General features: G+C 38.6%; 1 protein-coding gene and 1 pseudogene across 1 annotated transcript; both read left to right on the plus strand.

Annotated features, from left to right (window-relative positions):
• Positions 1-6623: 6623 nt before the first annotated feature.
• LOC115953199 lies at positions 6624-7238 on the plus strand. Its single transcript, XM_031070734.1, has one exon. It carries the CDS (start codon positions 6624-6626, stop codon positions 7236-7238), a length of 615 nt encoding a protein of 204 aa, XP_030926594.1.
• Positions 7239-19014: 11776 nt separating this feature from the next.
• Positions 19015-21334, plus strand: LOC115953205 (annotated as a pseudogene).
• The last annotated feature ends 3649 nt before the right edge of the window (positions 21335-24983 follow it).

A 24983-nucleotide genomic window follows, 5' to 3' on the forward strand; every position in this document is an offset into this window, starting at 1 on the left:
TGGCAATCACAACCTAGCAATAAACATGGCGTCATACGTTACCACATCTGCCATCTTCCTTGAATAACATTTCTTAAACTTTCCTAGCAAACGGAGGGGAATGTTGTCTAGGATTTGGTGATGGTCACGAAGGGTGTTAAAAACTCTCCTAGTCATGGTCAGGTAGAAGTCATTTACCATCCATATACTCAGTAGAATGAAGAGCCTAGTACCACTACTATCTACCTAGCTTATCGACCCGTCGCTATATTCTTCATTCCCCTCTATTGAAGCTCGAGTTGCGAACGGCTGGAAAACTGCCGTCGAGCCTTCGTTCGACCACCCGCCATAGCGATGCTCCCGCGCACGAGGGGCCCGTTGGAGGCCCCTCTTGATAATGGTGTGGTTCTCACTGAGCTTTGGGTGCTCTCTCTCTCGGTGGAGGAAGGTATTTGTCTACCTTTGGAGGTGTGGCAAGAATCTTGGCCAAATTTTAGGTGATTACCAAAGGTAAGTAAAGTCACCACCATTCATTGGGTTTTTCTAAGGTGAGATTGGTCACATGTTTCTAGTTGATTTTATTACTAATCCTAGGCTAAGAAAAAGGTCATTTTTCCTAATCCAATGTGGATGGCAAAAAAATCTTGATTCTTGAGTCCGGAAGTTTGGTTACGTGTGGGGAAGGTGTTGGCACCCCAAAATGCCTGTCCAAGGATAGTCCTTTGTTTTGATAAAACCTTAATTTTCGGAGATTGGCAGTAAAAAACATGATTTTGGAATTGGCTTTAGGGGCTTTACATGCATGGGGAGCTTTCAAGTTTGGCTTTTGAATGTGTGTGGTCCCAATCTATGCTTTCTTAAGGCATTCAGGCAAATACCAGATTTTCGTCGCGAAAATTCGGCGACATGTCACCTTACTTTCACGGCGGAAATTAGGCATCACTTTGCCTTAGATGACATGGACTGTGACAATCACACCGGGAGGGGTGAGCAGGTATATATACATACATCATGCACAATGCTAGCACACAGAGCAGGAAAGTAAATGCCTACATCCCTAGATCCCTTTTTCTTTAAATCACATTATTAAGGCAAAAAGAGCAAGATAAAAGCTAGATGAAGTTTTTAAAGAAAAAGGGGTACGAATAGTAGCTAAAAATCTACATCCATACCCCTTAAACCTCAAATCCAAGGTATGGAACTAAGGAGAGGAAGATAGAGGGTATGAACACTACCTTGTATTTTTGGTGAAGAGAAGAATCAAGAGGCTTTGATGTGTTTTTTTGTGTTTGGAAGAGAGGAGAAAAGCTTAGAATTCGTCCAAGCAGAGAGCAGGCACCAAGGAAAGTCTCCTTTTTTTTTTTTTTTGTTCTAGAGGTGCCTGGAGCCTTTTATAGCCCCGAAACGCTTTACGAGGCGATGGCCCTTGTAAGGCCGCCACCTTTACAAGGTCTCAGATCAGGTTGATCTTAACACCCCTGGAAATATCTCGACTTCCTGTTTCTAAAAAGGTATAGAACTTGAAAATCCAACGGTTAGATCAAAAGTTTTGGCTTCTGGAATTTAGTGGTGCATCGATTGGTGCGTTAACCCGATTTTCATGATATCTCAGCCGTTCAAGCTCCGATTTTGACCCATGAATAGTTGTTGGACTGAGAATTTGATAATCTTCACAATGGCGTTGGTTTCAACCCATTCTAACACTCGGATCAAAATTAGGGTTTCTAGGGCTCGTCGGGAGTCAACTCTGGGTCAAACTTGGTCAAAGTTATCAAAAATCTCTTAAAAACTCGGGTTTGATGTAAAACTATGAAAAGTACTATTTTGAGGGGATTTTGACTTTGTCTGACTTTTTGTCAACCCAGGGTTGACCAGGGGCATTTTGGTCATTTTAACTTAAAAATGCACTTTGTGTGTTCTAGTGTCGGAACGAGTTACACCACGTCATTTTGGATGTTCTCGCGGCCCCATGAAGAGACAATAATATTTTTGGATTTTTCAAGGTCCGACAAGCAAATCAAGAGCGAACAAAATACGATATCAACACCCTCATCACTCTCATCTCATTCGTTGTCATCTCCTCATCCCTCCTGGTCATCTCCTTCCTCCCTGTCGTCACCCTCTTCTCACTCATCCTCCTTGTAGCCCTCTTCCCCCTCAACAGGAGATTGGGCGGATGGTTCCTTTGCTAAGGACCAGGATAAATCCTTATCGGGCTCATGCCCTGATGGATAGACCTCGTCGTAGCCCGCACTTTGACAGATTGATGATGACTGTTCACTTGTCGCTTCTCTACCACCTGACATCGATTCACATACAAGTGACAGAGGTGTTCTAAGAACCTATTTGACTGGTCTCTTAACAAGCGACGACAAACAAGAAGGTAAATAAAAATAGAGGACGAGGTGAAGAAACTTACTGTATAACGGTTGTACGAAGAGTGACAGTTGTACGAAAATGACGGCGCGACGTGGCAGCTCTTATCTCCCAAGATCTCAAATAGCTAAAAACAAATTAGAAAAGAATGACTAAAGAACGAGGGACTATTTATAGTGAGAAGGGGCACAGTATACAAAGTGACGCTTGTGATTAGAAACAAGGCCAACCAGTAGGTGCCACGTGTTGCCTAACATTTAAGCTTAGGGCCGCCTACGCCATTTAATGACACTATCTCCAATAAAACACTTAATTAATGATCATAAATACTTGGATACTCTGTGGCCCATCAACAAAAGCCGACAGTATCGTAGAGTAGGGGGCAACTGATAGGGATGTTTTAGACAATTTCAATACTCCTGTACACGATGCAAAGGAGCAGATGGTGCCCATGGGCCTGCCAGTTGCACAGACGCAAAACGGAATATTTAAGGCGATGGTAGCACAAATGACAACTCCATTATAACAACTCGACGGGGTGAAGTGGTCGACGGGTCCAGCATGGCTTGGCTTGGCTCCCACAAATATCTATACATGGAAACATCTTGCGCAACACGTAAGACACCACTCACCCATATTGCTCTCATATGGAAAGATATCTTGAAATCTCGAAAACCCTAAGTGCAAAACCCTCCCAGCAAGGAAAGATCCCTACTTTGAAGGGATCTTGATTCACCACTCACCACTATATAAGCGCCAAACCCCCACTTTTTTTAGGTATGCAAAAACTCTCTAGCTCTCTCACTATAGAGTTCATAGAGGCTTCTCATTCACTAACTTGACCTTCAGAGGGTTTTTTGCCCGGTACCACACTGGTGCCTTCTATTTGGTCCCTTTGTTCTTATTCACAGGTATCTATTAGAGTGACTTGGAGCCTACAACTCACTAACGATTTTAGCACATCATTAAGAATTAATCAACAACAATTGGATGCAATTGACATATCTAATGTCTTCACTATTATATTGACAAAGCAACTTTAGTAACAATTTTAATGCTTTCTTGATGAACAGATAAGTAACGAACATTTCTAATTTCTAAGCAACTGCAAAATATTATCAAATTATCATCTGGCATTTTTTGGTGCTTCTATCAGAAATATCAAGAGTTCAAATTTCCTTCCTTATAATTAACTATTAAAATAAAATAAAATAAACACTAAAGTGGACTGGCAACTCTCTTTCTCCGTTTTGATTTGGTGACTATGCCCATATTAATTAAATTATCATTCTATTATGAGCAATATAAATATAAAATGGTAAAATACTATTTTGGTCTCTAAATTTTACCAAACGTTTGTTTTTCATCCTTAAACTTAAAAATTTCTCTTTTTATCCCTAAACTTTGTAAATAGGTTTTTTTCAATAGTTTAAGGACAAAAATAGGGATGAAGAAATAAATTTTTTCAATAGTTTAGGGATAAAAAAAATATTTTCTAAAGTTTAAGGACAAAAATAAAACATTTTCAATAGTTTAAGGACGAAAAATGAACTTCTAAAGTTTAAGAATAAAAAACAAATTTTTTGTAAAGTTTAGGAATTAAAGTAGTATTTTACTCAAATATAAATAAAGATATCGCGGCCTAATCAATTTCTATTATAGGCATAAGTGCTTCATTTTTACGGATATACTATACTATAGTGCCTTCCATCTATTCATGTCAAGTTGAGTTTGAGTGGCAAGAACATTATTAGTAGGTAGACCGGAGCACTAAATTGCAAGACACTGATAATCATGCCAGATATTCCCAGTTTAAGAAAACCACGGTAGGCCATGCATGGATTTTTTAAATGTTTTTCTTTGACATTGAGTGAAGGTTAGTCCTACAGGAATCTCAAAATCTTTCATTCGATTTTGTTAGTATATTACATTGACAAGTTGCATAAACCGACCGTCACTTGGAACCAAAAATTGACCTGCAATATGCTGCCTCTATCTCTATGCTGGTAATAGTCCTACTCTGTTGGAGCATGCAAGATGCATGTCTGTTGTGTGTGTGGTTTGCTTGCTAGACTCTCTGTTTTGTGTGTGGGTTATATTTAATTTTTCGATATAATTGATCGATATTATTCTCTCGGTTATGGCTAGCTTGTGTTCTTTATATTCTTTTATATATATATATAGAGAGAGAGAGAGAGAGAAAGAGAGAGAGAGAGGGTTGGGTTAAAGTTACACCTGGTGTAACTTGAAACAATATTACATCACTCAATATTTTTAATTAGATGTGAATTTTGAAAAATCTATTGCTAAATTACATTATCTTTGTATATTCTTCATGCTTGCAAAATTTCAAAATGATAAAAAATTAAAAGTTATGTCACCAATCAATTGTTTAAATTTAAACTTTTGTAGTTTAAAATAATGCATAAAAGATAAGTTTATAGATCGAATGACAAATAACATCCAATTGACATAAAAATTAATATGAATGTTAAGAACATATAGAACATGTAATTCAACAGTGTGATTTTCAAAATTGAATTCTATAACAAGTTATTAGGTGGTGTAACATTGCTTAGAGTTACACCAAGTGAAACTTGAATTATGTTAAAGAGTGACCTATAAGGACACATTAAAAATTAATAAATGCTAATTATGAGCTATGATGCACACACACACACACACACACACACACATATATATATATATATATATGTATAAAACCATTTGTAGGAGGCAAAATTTTAAGCCAATTATAAAATGCCACATCAAAATTTAGTGGCAAATTCTAAATTAATGTCATTAAATTAATTAAATTAGATGATGACATGTGTCATCTAAATTGACATCACATTAGCATATTGAAATTTGCCATGTGTCATTTGGCCCACAAGATAAAGATAAATTTCCTATTCAAAATATATGGATAATTATTTTTATTAAAATAAATAAATAAAATAAAGATAAATTTTCTATTCAAAATTGATAGATAATTATCTTTATTAAAATAAATAAATCTTTGTTGATTGTTGTAGGGTTCTTAGGCCCAGGAGTTCATTATCTATTTGTATATTGGGCTTGTGGCCCAAGCCGAGGACAAGGATCTGCCCGAGGAAGAGAAGTCTTCGTTAGAAGAGATTGTGTTGATAAATAAAAAGGTTGGTTTTGGTCATAATGGCTCAAGAGAGTGTGCCGAGGATGAATGCGTCCTCCGTTAGACAAAGCCGAGGTCCTAAGAGATGGTTTATCAACAAGAGTGACGATCTCGAAAATTCAGTTGGAGCGGACAAGCATTACAGAGACATTAGATAGGGAGGAGTCCTAAAATATCTTAAGAGAAAGTTGCTGCCACCGCATTAAATGCACTGCAGCTAACTCTCTGGCCGTATTAATGTGGAGGTGATGCCTGAACAGTGAATTTCAGTCTTACAGCTACTACATAAGGACTTATGGGGAGTGCTGATGGGCAAGTATCCACATTGACCTTCTGGCATGCATGTGGAAGGTGGAGATGAAAAGAAAAGACAGTATAAAATAGAAGGAGTGAGTGAGAGAAGGGGGTCGGAAAAATCAAGAAAGAAACACTGTAGCAATCTAGAACCAGAATTGTAACATTACCTAAGAATATTATATAAGAACCAGTGTCCTCAGACTTCACCGAGGACGTTTTTTCTTCAATTTACACTTGTGTATTTTCATTCTTTTGTCATCAAAACTACCTAACTTGTTGTTTGGTTAACTAAAGTCCAATTTTCTAACCTATTCTCTACAAATTCATTGTTTTGGGATTTTTGGGCCTAAGTCCATTCATACCTTGGGCTGAGATATCAAATCTAGTCCATACAATTGGCACCGTTTGTGGGAATTACAGGTGCAATAGTGAGTTTGATGTTCAACGATGATAAGTTTAGGTCCAAACCAAGCAAAATCCATAGGGTCTTAATGTCAAGATCATTTCCATGAACTTGAGCGAAGGAGAGACCAGGAGGGAAGTGTACATACTACCCACACCAATAAGAGTCAATCTCGGGGTAAAAGCCACGTCTCTCATGAGGAGAATGCCAGAAACATGCAAAAGGAAATTGATCATCTAAAGAGAAGCTTACACCAAATGCAGAAGGCGAGCTCTTTCCAACTCTGATTACTCTTCCGATGATGAGAAGGACGCAGACTATAGACAGAGGTCAAGGACTCACCCCAGCAAGTTTTTCTCATATGATGAAGACTACTGCCATGAATGTAGAAACAGAAATTCATCTTCGGGAGGCATGGGAAATGACACTATGAGTAAAGCACTCAACCAAATTTCCAAGTCATCTTTCATGCGCTGGATTGAAGGAGGGAGACTTCCTCGGCGGTTCATTCAACCAACATTCACCTTGTATAACGGTAGAACATACCCTATAGAGCATGTTAGCTACTTCAATCAAATGATGGCTGTAAATTCCAAGAATGAAGCCTTGATGTGCAAGGTATTCCCACCCAGCCTAGGGCTTGTGGCGATGAGGTGGTTTGACAGTTTGAGAGTAGGTTCCATTGATTCCTTTAAGGAACTCACCCAAGCGTTTGGGTCCTGCTTTATTACATGCAGTAGGGTTCCTCGACCTTTGGCTTCCTTATTATCTTTGTCCATGAGAGAAGGAGAAACCCTGAAAACATATTCGGACAGATATTGGGAGACGTTCAATGAGATAAATGGTGATTTCGATGATGTAGCCATCAGTACTTTCAAGCTCGGCCTACCTACCGAGCATGGTTTAAGGAAGTCTTTGACTGGGAAGCCTGTTACCAGTATACGCCATCTCATGGATCGGATTAACAAGTATAAGAGGGTTGAAAAAGACCAGCAACAAGATAAAGGGAAGGGAAAAGTTATCCCTTAGGAGAGGAGGGATTTCAGGTCTTACCATTACAATAATAACGGAACCCGAAGGGATTTTGCTAGGCAGTCTGAGCCTACAGCTCCTCAAGTGGTGAGTACTGTATTCAGAGAACTGGTGCATCAAATTTTAGAGAAGATCAAGAACAAGCCATACTTCAGATGGCCGAATAAGATGAGTGGAGACCCTTTGAGGCGCAACCAAAGCCTTCATTGCTTGTATCACCAAGAGTAGAGGCATACCACTAAGGACTGCCGAACGCTGTGGAACCATCTGGAGCAACTGGTAAAAGAGGGGAGGTTAAACAATTTCTGTATCGACCCAATGGACAAGGAGACTAGTCAAAGGCAGGGGCTCAAGGAAATGCTCCTCCAAGGCCCCCTTTAGGTACAAGCAATGTCATTTTTTGTTGCATCAGGGAGAACAAGTTCTCGCCCTTCCAGGGTGATGTCTACAGCTAGATCACTAGTCGAGGACCCCAACTCCGAGCTAAAGAGGGCTAGACTGGAAATCCGACCTTCGTTGAGTTTCTAAGACGAAGACAAGATTGGAACCATCCAACCATATGATGACGCTTTGGTGGTCACCTTCAGGATAGGGGGGTATGATGTAAAGAGAGTAATGGTGGACCAGGGCAGTTGTGTAGAAGTTATGTATCCTGACTTGTACAGAGGACTAAACTTGAAACCTAGAGACCTGACAACCTACGATTCACCTTTGGTAAGTTTTGATGGAAAGCTTGTTACCCCAAAGGGCCAGATTAGGTTGCTCATATAGGCCGGCTCAGAGGTAGTGGAAGTGGACTTCATTGTGGTGGATGCAGACTCCCCCTACACGGCCATTGTGGCCAGACCCTGGCTTCATACCTTGGGTGCTGTTTCTTCATCTCTGCATCAGAAGGTGAAGTATCTGTCCGGAGACCGGATTGAGGAGCTGGTAAGGAACCGATCCATGGCTAGGCAGTGCCTCGTGTCTGCAATTTTGCATCAACCAGCAGCTGAGTCCTTGGCCTCGATTAAGGAAGGTTTATAGCAGTCAAAGTCACTGAAATTACCAACAAAGGGATCAACCGAGGAGACCAAATGTGAAGATTTAGAGAAATTCGCTGTAGGTGATGATCCGGAAAAGTTTTTTTTTTTCAGGTTGGAGCTTAACTGCCACCTCAGGAGAAGGAGGAGTTGGTGATATTTCTTAAGAAGAGCGTTGATGTATTCGCTTGGAATGCTTACAAAGCTCCGGGGGTGGATCCGAGCTTCATTTGCCATTGTCTGAATGTCAATTCATCGGTCACCCCTAGGAAGTAACCACCTCGGCGTTCGCCCAAGGAACACTCAAATGTTGTAAAAGACGAGGTGGTGAAACTTAAGCAGGCTGGGGCTATTAAAGATGTTTTTTTACCTTGAATGGCTGGCTAATACCGTAGTTGTAAAGAAGAAGACTGGGAAGTGGCACATATGTGTAGATTTCACAGACTTGAACAAAGCTTGCCCAAAGGACCCTTTCCCTATGCCTCAGATTGACTAGCTAGTGGACGCAATGGTGGGCCATCCTTGAATGAGTTTTTTGGATGTCTTTCAAGGGTACCATCAGATACCTTGAGGAAACATAAGCTACGACTTAGTGCTTCCAAGTGTTCTTTTGGCGTCGGATCAGGGAAGTTCTTGGGTTACATGGTCACACACCGTGAGATTGAGGTCAACCTTGACCAAATCAAGGCAATCAGCAATCTGCAACCACCTCGGAATCCCAAAGAGGTCCAGAGGCTAACTGGGATGACTGCTGCTCTAAATCGGTTCATCTCTCGATCAGCAGACATGTGTAGGCCTTTCTTTCAATTGTTGAACAAATGGAAAGGATTTGAATGGACCGAAAAGTGTGCCCTAGCTTTCCAGTAGTTGAAAGAGTACCATTCTCGACCGCCCATTATGTCTAGGCCCGAGGTGGACGAGGTTTTGTTTGCTTACATCACCGTGGCCTCCCACGCAGTAAGTTTGGTAGTGGTGCATGGCACGCGTAAGCTCCCTCATTATTTCTAATCACACACGGTTGTTGTCTTGACTCAACTCTCACTCAGATCTTTACTTTGAAGTGCCGACTACACAGGGAGAATTGCAAAATGAAGCATGATCCTAGGGGATTTTGATATCAAATATATGCCTCGCACCTCTGTCAAGAGTCATGTCCTCGTTGATCTGGTGGCTGAGTTTACCGAAACCCCATCAGAAGATAAATTAGAGGAGCAAAACATGGATGCAAAATCAGTTGGTGTAATCTCCTTGCAAGAGCCCTTGTCCTGGAAGGTCTACATTGATGATGCGGTTAATCACAAAGGATCTGGAGTGGGACTCATTTTGATATCTCCAGAAAAGATCATAATTGAAAAGTCCTTGAGATTGGAATTCTCAGCTACGAACAATAAGGCTGAGTATGAAGCTCTGTTGATAGGGATGACCATGGTTCAAAAGATGGGTGGAAAAGCAGTGGAAATATTCTCCGATTCAAGGCTAGTTGTAGGCCAAGTCCCGGGCGAATTGGAAGCTAGAGACCCTAGAATGTAGGGATATTTGAGCCAAGTTAGACATTTACATTCTGGATTTGAGTTTTTTCAATTTTTCACAAGTCCTTAGAAGTAGAAATACCCATGCGGACTCTCTTGCCACATTGGCAACCTCCTCAGCTCAGAGTTTACCTAGGGTAATCCTCGTGGAGGACTTATGCAAACCTACAGAGGAAAAGGGAAGCGCGGTCCATGTTCACCAAATAAGGGTGGGGCCTAGCTGGATGGACCCTATTGTGGTATTCCTTAAGGACGATGTCCTGCCTGAGAGTAAGTTCGAAACCGACAAGATATGAAGAAAAGCTCCTCGGTTTTAGCTGTCTGAGGATCAAAGTTGTACAAAAGATCCTTCTCTGGCCCATACCTGCTATGCGTACACCCTAAAGCAGTTGAGCTGCTCTTGGAAGAATTACATGAAGGGATTTATGGAAACTATACGGGGGGCAAATCTTTATCTCACAAGGCCCTCACATAAGGTTATTGGTGACCGAATATGCAGAAAGGAGCCTAGGAATATGTGAAGAAGTGCGACCAATACCAAAGATTTGCACCAAACATTCATCAACCAGGAGGAATCCTCAACTCTCTATCCAACCCTTGGCCTTTTGCTTAGTGGGGGTTGGATATTGTAGGCTTTTTCCCTAAGGCAACAAGGAATAAGAGGTATCAGTTGGTCGGCATAGACTACTTCACCAAGTGGGTTGAAGCCGAACCATTGGCAAATATCAGGGACGTGGATGCCAAAAGATTTTTTTGGAAAAACATTGTCACAAGATTTGAAATCCCACACACCCTCATCTCGGACAATGGACTTCAATTTGATAGTAAAGCCTTCAGAAGATACTGTTGCGATCTGGGAATAAAGAACAGGTATTCCACTTCGGCCTATCCACAAGGGAATGGACAGGCCGAGGCTGTCAATAAGGTCATAGTAGGGGGGCCTAAAAAGAGATTGGACGACGCAAAAGGAAAATGGGTGTAAGAGTTGCCACACGTCCTGTGGACATATTGGACTACTTCTGGGAAACCCCATTTTCAATGACTTATGAGGCTGTTATTCCTTTAGAAACCAAATTCCTTACGCTGAGAACAAGTTCTTTCACTCCGGGCAGCAATGATGGGCTGTTGGAGAAAAGCTTAGACTTAATTGAAGAGCATAGAGAGAGTGCCATGGTCCAATTGGCTTATTACCAATACAAGCTCAAACAGGGGTATGATGCAAACGTAAAGCTGAGGCCACTAACAGTTGGAGACTTGGTTTTGAGAAAAGTTATAGGAATCGCAAAGAACCCAGCATGGGGAAAATTGGGTCCTAACTGGGAAGGGCCATATTGTATCACCTTGGTGGTCGGAATAGGTGCATATTATCTAGAAGATCTAGAGGAAAAGGCTGTACCATGCTCCTGGAATGTAAATAACTTGAGAATGTATTATTATTAATGAAAGTTCTCTTTACCCAATTTGGGTTTATATTGTACGTTATGTCTTCTACCATCAATTTAAGTATCAAATAGAACCTTGGTCATGCCTGACTCCCTGGATCACATACCTTGGGTAAATTGATATGTTGAGTTATTTTTCTAAGTATTATACAGAACCTTAGCTATGCCTGGATCCTCAGACCATCTGCTTTGGGTAAATTAATACTTCCTGACATCAATTTAAGTATCAAACAGAATCTTGGTCATGCCTGGCTCCCCAGAGCACATACCTTGGGTAAATTGATATGTTGAGTTATTTTTCTAAGTGTTAAACAGAACCTTAGATATGTCTGGCTCATCGGACCCCATATTTTGGTAAAATTAACACCTTAGGATATCTTTCTAAATATTAAACAGAACCTTAGCTATGCCTGGATCCTCGGACCATCTGCTTTGGGTAAATTAACACTTCCTTACGTCAATTTAAGTATCAAACAGAACCTTGGTCATGCCCGGCTCCTCGAACCACATACCTTGGATAAATTGATATGTTAAGTTATTTTTCTAAGTGTTAAACAGAACCTTAACTATGCCTGGCTCCTCGGACCACATACTTGGGTAAAATTAACACCTTAGGATGTCTTTCTAAGTATTAAATAGAACCTTAGCTATGCCTGGATCCTCGGACCATCTAATTTGGGTAAGTTAATACTTCCTGACATCAATTTAAGTATCAAACAGAACCTTGGTCATGCCTGGCTCCCCGGACCATATACCTTGGGTAAATTGATATGTTGAGTTATTTTTCTAAGTGTTAAACAGAACCTTAGCTATGTCTGACTCCTCGGACCACATACTTTGTTAATTTATGACATCTTTCTAAGCATTAAACAAAACCTTGGTCATGCCTGGTTCCTCGGACCACGTACCCTGGGTAAATTGATATAGGAAAGGCCTTCGTTATTATAGACTTTTGGGACTACGCATCTTAGGTAAGTTAGTATTACTTATTGATTACTTTAATATCAGGTGAAATCATTCCAATCATCAATGATTTTCACTGCAATAAGAGTCTCAATTAGATGTTCATGAGCGTCATATAAAGCATTTACAGGCATTCTTGTATCTGTTTAAAAGTTGGCTAAGCCTTTGGCCCCATAAACTTGTTAATGAGTAAGGCACGAAGTAGTTTTAAACCTATGTGCATACTGCAACATTGTGTATGTTCTTGAAATTAGAATTATGCTTGGCCCAAATTATGAACTTAGTATATTTCACTCCCTTTGACCCTATAAACATATTGAGTACTAGACAAGATAGAAATTATATTAGTACTTGCATAAGAATCATAGAGGTAAGAGAATTTTCCATAACTTTCATTAACAAAAGCCCTAAAACAAGGCGGATTGAGTACAAAATGGCAACTTGGTTACAAATTATGAAAACCAAAACAGAAATTGCCAAACAAAACAAAAGAAAGAAAAAGAAAAGAGCAACCTTAAGTCTATTTCTTTTTTATTACTATTTTTCCTGGAGGAGGGGCCTTGGTTTGCTAAGTTGCAACCTCTGAAGATCCTTGGTCTGCTCCCTTAAAGTCACCCTTGGCCGGAATTGGGAGGCTTGCTAAAATAATTTCCATTCGGGTATCCTCTTTATCTTTGGAAGGGTCTTGGGGAGCAGCTGGGGGCACGGTGGCATCAAGGGCAAACTCCTTGGTCACCTCGGCTCCATTTTCGTCTGCCCCAGTCTGCTTGGCCATTTTTGGAGGACTACCAGGAGGGGCTGGGACCTTGTTGGGGCTGCCTTTTCCAGGATCTGCCACTTCAGGTGGGACATCTGTCTTAGAGTTGCTTAAAGAGGAAGCACAGATGGTTGAGGGGTAGTAGATATTTTCTACTTTCCTAAGCATAAAAGAAGCCTCAACCCCAGCTTGGTTGAGGGCTTCATCCCATACTTGGGCACAATAAATCCTACACACCCCTGGGACCTCAGCCCTAATGGCTTCCTCGGTCTTGAGCACTTCAATGTTAAATCCTTCTTGTTGTGCCTCCTCCCGAGCCTTCTCCGCCTCCTCCTTAGCCTTCTCGGCTTGATCTTTGGCCTTTTCAACCTCCTCCAATTTTTTCTTTAGGGCAGCTATCTGTTCCTTGGAGGCGGCCAATTGATCCTCGATATTGCAGAGAAGTAACCACTGACTTTCGGCCTGCTTCTCAACATTGTTTAAGGCGGCCATGGCGTATTTTCTTTGTTTTTCCTCCTCGACCAGCTTAGCCTTTAGGTCCTTATTGCTTTTCTCAGCCACATGGAAGGCATCCATAGCTGCTATCCTCCTTCCTTCTTCCTCTTTCATTTTTTGGTGAGAGGAGTTGACCATCTCCTCAGCCCTAAAGGTGGCTTGGATGGCCTGAAAAGGAAGAGGAGTTAAAAAAAAACAAAAACAAAAACAAACTTAAGCTAAAACAATTACCATGGCCAAGTCCCTTTTTAGTCAGAGGAAAACTTCGTGCTGCCTCAGAGACCTGAGGTCAGCCATATCCTTAGGAAGAAGTAGGGTTTGTTCCACAGCGTTTGCTACATACCTAGTTATGCCCTACTGGAAATCTTGAATGGAGGCATCATTGTGTAAGAGAGCCCCATCCATTTCCATGTGTGGGGCCCAAACTGGGGCTGCAGCTTCATGGTCACCCCTCCTCTCCACCTCAGTGGCTGACCTCGTTTGTAAGCGTCTTTGCTGCTTTTCCCCCCTCTAGGGCTCAACTTTTTTGGGGGGAATGTTTTTCCCTATCTCCATCACCTCCTTTCCTTTTTCCTCCTGCTTCCTCTTGTGGTCGGCAGGGTCAAATCGGTGGGTCGGAACTGGTGGAAAAAGTGGGAGCTTTGTCTGTGCTGACTTTTCGGTAGCATCCCTCCTCGGCAGGGATTCTAGCAATTCTTGTAGGGTCGACCTCTGCTTCCGTTGAATCCCCATCTCGTCTGATGAGGTAACTGCTCCTTCAATGTCACTGGATTGGAGTTGGGAAAATTGGCCGAGGTCACTGGTTGTTGTCATAAGAGATGGAGGCTGGTTGAAAACCTCGTAGATGTCATCTGAGTCTGAGACATCTACAGCCTCTTTTTCTTCTTCTTCTTCTTCTTCCTCGCCTTCTTCTTTGTTGGTAGGTTGAGAGGAAGTGGATTCACCAGTTGTGTGTTGGGATGGAAGAGTTAATTTGGGAATGCCCTCCGGGATTGATTGAGTGATGAAGTCACCTTTTGGGAGGGGTTGAGTGGAGAAGGTGCCTTCTAGAACGAGAGTGCCCTCGGGTAGGAGAAAGCCGGGGACAGCTACGCTTATGCGATGAAGACAAGGGTCTTTGGCTCTGATTACGCACTTCGGTGCCTGAAAGTCGGACGAGATCAGCTTGTACCCTAAGATTAGGTGAGCCACTCGTAGTTGGCCATCGTCGTGTACAAAGACCTCAACTCTGAGTATTTTATCTAAACTCTCCTTGTTGACTAGGTTGAGGTTCGGCTCAGCAGTGAGTTTATCTGCAAATTCATCAGGAAAATAGAATTTCATCAAATGTGAAAATACAACAAACCAAAAGAAAAGAAAGAACTTATAAATAAGCACCCTAGACCTAGTACCCCACTTGGTTGCCCCTTTCTCGGTGGGCAAGGGAGACCATCATTCCATTCCCCTGACACAATCAAGAAATCTTTGTTCAGCCCCTTGTTGGATTCAGGAAGGCATTGGATGAGCCTAACCTCAAGATACCTTGATTTCAAGTAATACCCCTGCTCCTTTAGATGGTGAAGGTTATAGACCTAATTGACATCGTGGTGGGTTAGACCTAAACCCATCTTTTCGTTAAGGGCATCTATAGAACCTAAAATCCTAAACATATTAGGGGCACACTGAGTGGGAGCCAACCTATGAGCTCTAAGGTAGTCTCTAGTGACTCCACCCATAGGGATTTTCATCCCTCCCTTTATGAAGGTAATCATCGGGATTACTACCTCCCCAGCTTACCTATCCTTGTGCCATTGACCCTCTTTACAGTACCTAATGCCTACTCCAGAGGGGATCCTACAACGAGCCCTAAAGTTTTCTATCCCCTCTTCGGAGTCTACCAGACTCTTAAATCTACTCATTTCTAGAAGAGTTTAGAGGGAACTTGAAAGGTTGGAAGGAGAAAAGAGGGCCGAGAAGAGGAAATGTATGAAAAACAGAAAAATATATGGAAAAATAAAGTGTAGAGATTTGTGAAAACTTACAGAAATAAGGAGGGTCTCCTCGGATAGACTTTTGGTATTTGTAGGATCCCGAGTGAAATGGGAAGGTTGGTAGATTCAATGTATGTGTATTAAAGCTAAGTGAATGCTAAAAGTAAAACGAAGGTTTGATTTGAGCGGTATTTATACCAAGGAGAGAGCAGAGAGCGGGAAAATTCCTGCTTGATTCCCAGCAAAGCCCTCAACTGTTGGATTTGCATCACGCCGTAGAATGTGGGGGATAAAGAGCCATAAGAATTTAATGAGGACATATCTCGAATGCTGCGGCGCTAGGAGCGTGTCTTGGGTAGTTAAAAAGGCGTCTTCATAAGCAGAGGAAGGACGAAATGGGCACGGAGCTAATATAGAGACATCAAAATCCTCCTTTCTTCCTGAGGAGCCAAAAAGAAGAATCTCTAGGGGCTATTGTAGGGCTCTTGGGCCCAAGAGTTCATTATCTATTTGTATATTGGGCCTATGGCCCAAGCCGAGGACAAAGATCTGCCCGAGGAAGAGAAGTCTTCGTGAGAAAAAACTGTGTTGATGAATTAAAAGGTTGGTTTTGGTCATAATGGCTCAAGAGAGTGTGCCGAGGATGAATGCGTCCTCGGTTAGACAAAGACGAGGTCCTAAGAAATGGTCTATCAATAAGAGTGATGATCCCGGAAATTCAATTGGAGCAGACAAGTATTATAGTGACATCAAATAGGGAGGAGTCCTAAAATATCTTATGAGAAAGCTGCTTCCTCCGCATTAAATGCACTGCAGTTAACTCTCTGGCCGCATTAATGTGATGGTGATGCCTGAACAGTGAATTTTAGCCTTATAGCTACCATAAGGACTTATGAGGAGTGCTGATGGGACAAGTATTCACATCGACTGTCTGGCATGCATGTGGAAGGTGGAGATGAAAAGGAAAGACAGTATAAAAGGAGAAGGAGTGAGTGAGAGAAGGGGATCGGAAAAATCAAGAAAGAAACACTGTAGCAATCTAGAACCAGACTTTTAACATTACCTAAGAACATTATATAAGAACCAGTGTCCTCGGACTTCACCGAGGACATTTTTTCTTCAGTTTACACTTGTGTATTTTCATTCTTTTGTCATCAAACCTATCTAACTTGTTTTTTGGTTAACTAAAGCCCAATTTTCTAATCCATTTTCTACAAATTCATTGTTTTGGGCTTTTTGGGCCTAAGTCCATTCATACCTTAGGCTGGGATATCAAATCTGGTCCTTACAATTATTATCTTTATCAAAATAGATAAATAGAGATAATTATCTCTAAGAAGAATTTGGGCCAATCAAAAGTCTACTACATACTTTCAAGCATATCAATTCAAAGTGGAGCTTATCCTCTAAAATCACTATAAATAGAGGACATCCTCTCTCATTTGGAGGAGAAATTTTTCAAGGGGTCCAAGCTCTGGAGAAATTCTATCTCAAGAATCTTTGAAGAACTTGAAGAACATTCAAAGGGCTTGAAGAACTTGAAGAACAACAAATCTCTAACAAGCTTAAGGCTAGAGATTCATTGAGAAGACCGTTCAATCCATCTTCCAACGAAAGTCAAGAAGATCTCTTGTTCGAGTTCTTTGAAGTTCTATTGGAATTAAGCTAAAAAGCCTCCATAAACCTCAACAAACCCAAATCTTTGAAGCTCAACGAATCAAGCCTCTAAAGTCTCGAAGAACTTCAACCTTAGAGCCTTCACATTCGAAGACTTGAAGAACAATAAATCTATAATAAGCTCAAAGCTAGAGATTTGTTGTGAAGACTGTTCAATCCATCTTGCAACCAAAGTCAAGAAGATCTCTTGTTCAAGTCAAGTTCAAAGAAGATAGAATCAAAGGGTATTCTTTTGTAAAAGAATTGAAATAGATATTGTACTCATTATTCATTAATACAAATTTATATTTGCAAACCATATTTCTTTTCAATTGTTTGATTTTCTGCAATTGAGAAATTTTGCGTTTACACCATTATCTAATAAAATATTAAATGCATCTTAACCATAACCCGTAGGGCATTTGTTAACAAAATCCATATTTTATATATGCATAGTAATGATGGTTGTAGCGGAGATGGTGATAGTGATGTTGTGGAGGTAATCATGGTGGCAATAGTAGTGTGGGCACAAGGGAGTACGCCTTGGCCTTTGGAGTGGACTGTGGCGGAGGGTGAAAAATGGAGTCGCCACCTAGATTAGGTTTAGGAACCCTATTAGGTCCTTTAGGCCAATCACTTACATTCATAGGTCCGCATACCAGATTATGGGTCTGGATTTTGGGTACGGTTTGGGAAGGTGTTAGGTACCCAAGATCGTTGGGCTTATGGGTCGGCCTCCATTATATGTTGCTAGGCTATATTTAAATAAAATAACACACACATCATGCACTTAAATAAAATAACACACACAACATGTTAAATATCACACCACAATATAAAAGCAAACAAATTAAACACAATAAAAAAATATATATTAAACATGGAAAGTTGATAATGAAGTAAACACAAAAGGAAAAATATCACTAATAAACCAAACATGGCAAAAAGACTCAAACAAACATGAAAAAAAAAAAAAAAAAAAAAAAAAAAAAAAAAAAAAAACCATAATTAATTAACCTAAAAAGAGTCAAACAGAATCAAAGAACATGTGAAAAATGATTAAAATTATAAAAACAAGATTTTACCCTAATATAAGTTCGGGGTGCATAGACATACTCAACTATGCATACGCATGGTTGAAACCATCTGCACGCATACTTGATGATGCGTACACATCCTCTAACACAGATCTGCATAAAATCACATTTTTATAGATTCAATTAAACAAAAATATTAAAACAGAAATTAAACAAGCATGTTAAAACCCTAAACACTAAACTAACATAAAGGAAACAAAACAAAGCGATATAAACAAATAATCAAGAAAAAAATCAATAAGTATACTAAACTAACATAAAATAAATAAACATGTTAAGCTTTACATAAAACCAAAATAATAAAACAAGAATAACAAAAACAGATTATAATCAGCCCAAAATAATATTAACACATATCAAAAGAATTAAGATCAACAAACAAAACAAATAAAACAAAGGCGCAAAGCACCTTTTAGTCCTTACATTTTCAGGCGATTCCCATTTTAGTCCCTACATTTTATTTTTACCGTTTTTAGTCCCTATCCTGAAAAACGCTTCCCGTTTTGGTCCCTGTCATTACATTAGAAACGGAGAAAACTCATGTGGTAAACGGTATGAATAAATAATACTAAATTAATGTTCACATGGCCTAAATTAATAATAAAAAAATGTTTTTTGGCATTAAAAAATGTCACGTCAGCATCTAAATTTAAAAAAAAAATTAATTTATTAATTTTAACTAAATAAAAAAAATTAAAAACGAAAAATCATATGAATTGAGATCTAAGTGTGTCTTGAACAAGAACAACAAGAATACAAACCCAGATCCAAGAACAAAAACCCAGAAATTAAAAAAAAAAAAAAAAAAAAAAAACCCAGATCCAACCTTCGGCTTTTAATTCCTTCAGGTTCTCCGCTTGATGGTGCAGGCAGCGCGTGAAGATGCGCCTCTGCCTCCTCCTCATGACCATTCGCTTGACGACGATTTCCTCAGGATTGAGCTTGATGGATGGTATAACAATGAAAAGGATGAAGATCCAAACAACACCGAGTTTCAGAACCACAAGAAAGAGGAAGAGGAAGGAAATGAAGATGAAGAGGAGGACGAAGATTGCTCATCTGATAATGAGGACCAAGAGAATCGAGATTGGCAAGAGAGAGAGGAAGATGATGAAATACAATGGCAAAGTCGGCGTGATTTGCTCCGACTTCGGATCCAGGATGTTATGCCTCAGGCATGGAGCAGCCGTAACCAGATCTTGGATTAGGCCAAGATTCTCATGGGCCTGGAGGACACCTCCATTGAATTCTGCCTCGAAGTCCTTGAATCGGACTGATACGCCGGCAATCTTGAAGATTACGTCGACGCCTTAGATCTGGGTTTTTTTAAAAAAAAAATTTGGGTTTGGGTTTGTGTTCTTGTTGTTCTTGTTCAAGACACAGTTAGATCTCAATTCATATGATTTTTAGTTTTTAATTCTGTTTTTAATTTTTTTATTTAGTTAAAATTAATAAATTAATTTTTTTTAATTTAGATTCTGACGTGGCATTTTTTAATGCCAAAAAACATTTTTTATTATTAATTTAGGCCACGTGGACATTAATTTAGTATTATTTATTCCTGCCGTTTGCCACGTCAGCTTTCTCCGTTTCTGATGTAACGACAGGGACCAAAACGGGAAGCGTTTTTTAGGATAAGGATTAAAGCGGTAAAAATAAAATATAGGGACAAAAATGGGAATCGCCTGAAAATGTAGGGACTAAAAGGTGTTTTAAAACAAATGTAAAAACTATGTTAAGAAACTAATGTGAATCCTATGTAACAAAGTGAAAAATCATGGGAAAAAGGCTCACCTTGCTTTAGAATCACGGATTTTAGATTGTTTAACTGACCCCACAGTACCTACAACACAAAGATTAGATTGAGAGAGCAAGAATAATTAAAGAACACAAAAATAGTTAGTAATCACAACTCAAGAACAAAATGTTTTGAAAAGGTTTTGAGAAATCCAATTAAGAACAAGTTTTTGCTTTTCTTTTTTTTATGCTAGAAAAAGGTTTTGAATCTTTGTAAAAAAAAACGTGCTAGTTGTTGCCCTAGGGTTTTGAAAAGAGAAAATAGGGTTTTAGAGAAGATGGAGGCTAAAAAATAACTCTCTCTAGCTAAGGTTTTGATTGGAGACATAAGATGAGTATTTATAAGTTAAAATTAGGGCTTTTAAGGCTTTTTAATGGTCTTTGGTTAAAATTAGGGCTTTTAAGGCTTTTTAATGGTCTTTGGATGTTCCCAAGGGTCTAGGAGCCAGCCTATATCGAAGAATGATATTTTGGGCCCCTAAAATTGAAGTTCAGGGCTTTTGGAAATGACCCTGTGTACACATGGTTGGGGCATGCATATGCATGCTTGGTTCATGTGTATGCATGCATTCCCCAAAACCCTAATCTGACAACTCTGATAACCCAACTTCAAACGGCCATAACTTACTCAATATAAATCCAAATTAGGAAAACTTTATGTTCAAATTGAAGCCCAGGATGTCTATTTTCCAATGAAATAAATTTTACTCAAAACTTATTTATGGATCAAAAGCTATGGTCAAAATAGTGAGTAAATATAATTTTTCAGTAGCGATTTTAAAGCGATTTGAGCTCTTTTGAATTGTGATTACTTCCAAACTATTGTGAACTCTTTAATTGCTCTTGGTTGACATATGCCAAGCTCATCATTGGGGCCGAAGACCAAAATTTTTTAACGGGGTACAAAATGAGGTGTCTACAAGTAGTAGAGGTGGTGTGGTAGTGGTGATGATGAGGTGATAGTCGTGGTGAATGTATGGTGGGTGACGGTTGAGGCAGTGATGGATGGTGGCATTATAGATGGTGAGGTAGAGTCGTGGCAACAGGGGCGCTTGAGACAACGATGGTGGTACAATAATGATTAGTAGTATTGGAGTGGCTAGTTTCCTTTCCATTTACGATAATCTCAAAACAATTCCACAACTAGTTGTGGTTGGCATTGGAGAAGCATTTCATTTCCCAGGACAAGTTACATTATATTATCAGGAATTTCCTACGTCACTTAAAAGTACATCAACTGCGTTGATTGCAATGATTATAGGGATTTCTTTTTATTTGAGCACGGCTTTGATTGATCTTGTCCAGAGGATCACTGGATGGTTACCAAATAATATAAATAATGGGAGGCTAGATAATGTGTATTAGTTGCTAGTTGTGGGGGGAGTGCTCAACTTTGGTTATTACTTGGTGTGCGCTACCTTATACAAATATCAATGTTGAATAGGGAGAAGATAGTAATTCTGGCACTAATAAGTGATTCTCATAGTGAACAACGCTAGAGGCTCACATGTATTTGTACAGTAATAGGCCTAAGGCAAAATATTTTTCATAATTGTATGTTGACATGGATCGTTGTGATTAGTTTATAATAAAAGTGAGATTAGTAATTGATCAAGATAAAATTAATGTTGTTCCAATTGTAACAAATAATGTCAACTGTATGTCAAGTTTTATTGTGAACAATAAAAGATATTGTGTGGATGTTTGTATTTTATTTTATTTTTTGGGGAAAAAATAGCAACTAAATAAATGAAAAATGTAATAAGAAAACAAAACCCCTAAGTATTATCCATATCATCCCATTATCAAAACAAAAGAATGCTTGATTGAATGGAGGATTCTAAACCAGTAAATTAGGGCATGTTTGTTAGTGTTGTTTAGACAACAATTTTTTGTTATTTAAACAATACAACATGTATTTCCACAACACTTTTTCACCCACACGTATTTTCATAACACTTAAACAACGTTACTAAAACAACATTACCAAACGGGCCCTTACTTTCAGCACTCCTCATCTACTTCTTGTTGGGTGCATTGCAGCATGGGTCTAGCCCACACTCTTGTCAAGGCTCTTGAAATGAGTCTGCTGGAGAAGCTTGCCAAAAAGAAGAATTGAAGATATCTTTTTTATCTATTATTATGCACAAAAGTCAAGCAACATTTATGAGAGCACCAGCAATAGTGGTGCTAAAAAGCTAAAAAGCTAAAAAGCACCACTACATATAAAGAAGAGGGTTGCAATAGTGGAGCTAAAGGTAAAATTTTTACCTTCATTGCTACAGTGCACAACTATATATGGCTGTGCACTGTAACTGAGAGCTAAAAAGAAAAAATCATTTTTTATTCTCCAAAACTGATTAAAATAATATTTGTTCCTTTGTTTTTTTCTATTCTTTTATTCTCCAACTAGCCGCGAACCCGCGCGTTACACGTGATAATTATTTTTTTAGTGGTTTTATTAAAAAAAAAATTACAATTTAAATTAATCTAATAATGAGTAATGTATTTCATAATTATATTTTTATTTATTATAGGAACAATCATAAATATAATATAGGAACAATCCAAAATACCAAAAAAACGTAAACTAAAAAAATTAATAAAACTTAACAATGATTAATTGAACCAATATTAGGATAAAATTTTGTTTTGATAATCTATTAAGGTTATTTCTTTATAGAAATTATAATTTCGGCCGCCCAAAACATATTATCAAATAAACAATTATTAGAAAAATCTAAGAATTAAATTTCTATACATGCATTGTTATAAAATAATAATAATAAAAATAAAATTGCAAAAGTTAAAATTTGTCACCTATCCAATTATTTTCATTTGGCTAACCTTTGCTTTTCTTTAAATAAATGGCATTATAGAGTACTTCGAATACAACTATTAAGAGTACTTTTTCCAACACAAAGGATTAGAAAATAAACAAAAGTTAGTAAAGTCTCATAGTTTAACATCTAAATTGAGCACTATAAAAAATTATGCTATGTAACAGAATAAATACCAAATTATCTAAATCATGTTATGTAATAGAATAATATTATATTTTTATATGCTATATTTAATTTTTTAGAATGCAATATGATAACATTTAACAATCAAAGAGAATAAAAAATAAAAAATAAAAAACAACAACAACAATTTAAAAAAAAAAAAAAAACTAAATCACAATTTAAAAAACAAAACTAAATCGCATTAACCTAAAATAGAGTTTTAAAGAATATAAAAATTATCAACCCAAAGTAGAGATGCAAGAAAAATTAAAAAATCCACCAAAAAGTTTAGAGAGAGAGAGAGAGGGAACCTTTTTTCTGTGAGTGAAAACTATGCATAGAATAGAAGAGATAGTGACAAATTTATAGTAAGAGGATGTAAATAAGAAGAGACAAAAATAAAGGAAGATGAAGGGAAAGAGGAAAAATGATATTAATGTAGAGGGTAGTGGGGAGATGAAAAGGTAAGGGAGGGAGAAAGATTGAAGAAGTAGTGGGGAGATGAAATGGTAAGGGAGAGAGAAAGGTTGGAGAAGTGTAAATATTAAAAAAATAAATGTTAAAAACAATTATAAGAAACTTGAAAAAAAAAAAATCTAAAGCTGAACTGAAAAGGTTTTGAGTTGGGCTTGATAGTGGAACTAAATAAATAAAAGGTGGGCTGGATTAATTATACAAATTTATTATATGGTGATAGTGGAAGTAAATAAATAAGTAGTGGGCTGCATTTATAGGGCTGAAAATTGTAAAAACCATTTTGAAATTGTAGGACAAATTATATTTTAAAAAAGAAAAGAAAAAAAAAAAAAGAATGATGTGGCAGCTGATGTGGCGCAACGTGAGAGCAGCAGTATTAAACGCTACGTTTCAGCTTTTAGTAATATATAGATGGGCAAGCCCTCAAACAAAACACTCTCACCTCTCTGTCTCACCGTCGTTGGCTTGGCTCGTCCTCAACATCACTGGCCCACCGAAACTCGATGTCACCGACCCACCAGCTAACCCACTTCGTCAAACTCCTAAGTTGAACCAAGCCCCAAGCCGCCGATCTACGCCTAAGACCCACGCCTTTGATCTGCCGCCGATCCACGCCTTCGACCCATCTCGGCCTTCTTTGATGCTCTCTACTCTCTCAAACTCTCACCTTTGAACTCTCACCTCTTTGTCCCGCCACCGTCGCTGCAAATCCATACCTCTGACCCAACTCGCCTTCAGGTGAGTTGTCTCTGTCTTCTTCATCTACATGCTTGGGATTTTTTATTTGGGTAACTGGAATGATAAATTTATAATATTTGTTGAATCTAATGATAAATCGCTGAGGATTGGAATGTATTGGGACTTCTCTGTTTGCAGGAATTTATGTTTTTATTTTTAAATGTTAGTTTGGGAATTTTCTGTGTGTAGGGAAGGCTCTACAATTTATTTTATTTCTGTTTTTGCTTCTTGCTGGTTTTCAGTTTGTTGATTCTAATTTATTTGCATAGTTCACGAATTTTGGCTCAATGGTAAGTAATTGCAAGTAAATAATATTGTGGGTTGAAATTTATTGTTAAAAAATATTGTCGGTTCTTAATTTAAATAGTCTCAACAAGGCATGGAATTTGATTTCAAATCTCCTATTGATTCTGTGTAAAATAAAGAACAATTCAATCAAATTGCATGATTGCTAGTGTTAATTATTAGATTTTTTTTTTCTTTCACATGTCATGTGGTTGTGGCTTTGGTTCCTTTTTAGTAAATAATAAATAAAAAACTATAGAATAATTTTATGATTGGTATATATATATATATATATATATGTCATTGTTCTATAAATAAATTCTTTAAAAGCTAAAATATGAAAATGAGGGCAAGTTGTAGAATTGGTCAAATAGTTTGTGCATTTATTCATTTTCCGTGAAAGGAGACATTGGCTCCAGCTTTTTCTTTGAAGCAAACAATACATGCTGAGGTGGGTTACTTCCCAACAAATATAATAAAGTCTTGGTGTTGTCTTATATATATATAGT

The sequence above is a fragment of the Quercus lobata genome, chromosome 1 (genome assembly GCF_001633185.2).
Source record: "Quercus lobata isolate SW786 chromosome 1, ValleyOak3.0 Primary Assembly, whole genome shotgun sequence".
NCBI classification, from domain to species: domain Eukaryota; kingdom Viridiplantae; phylum Streptophyta; class Magnoliopsida; order Fagales; family Fagaceae; genus Quercus; species Quercus lobata.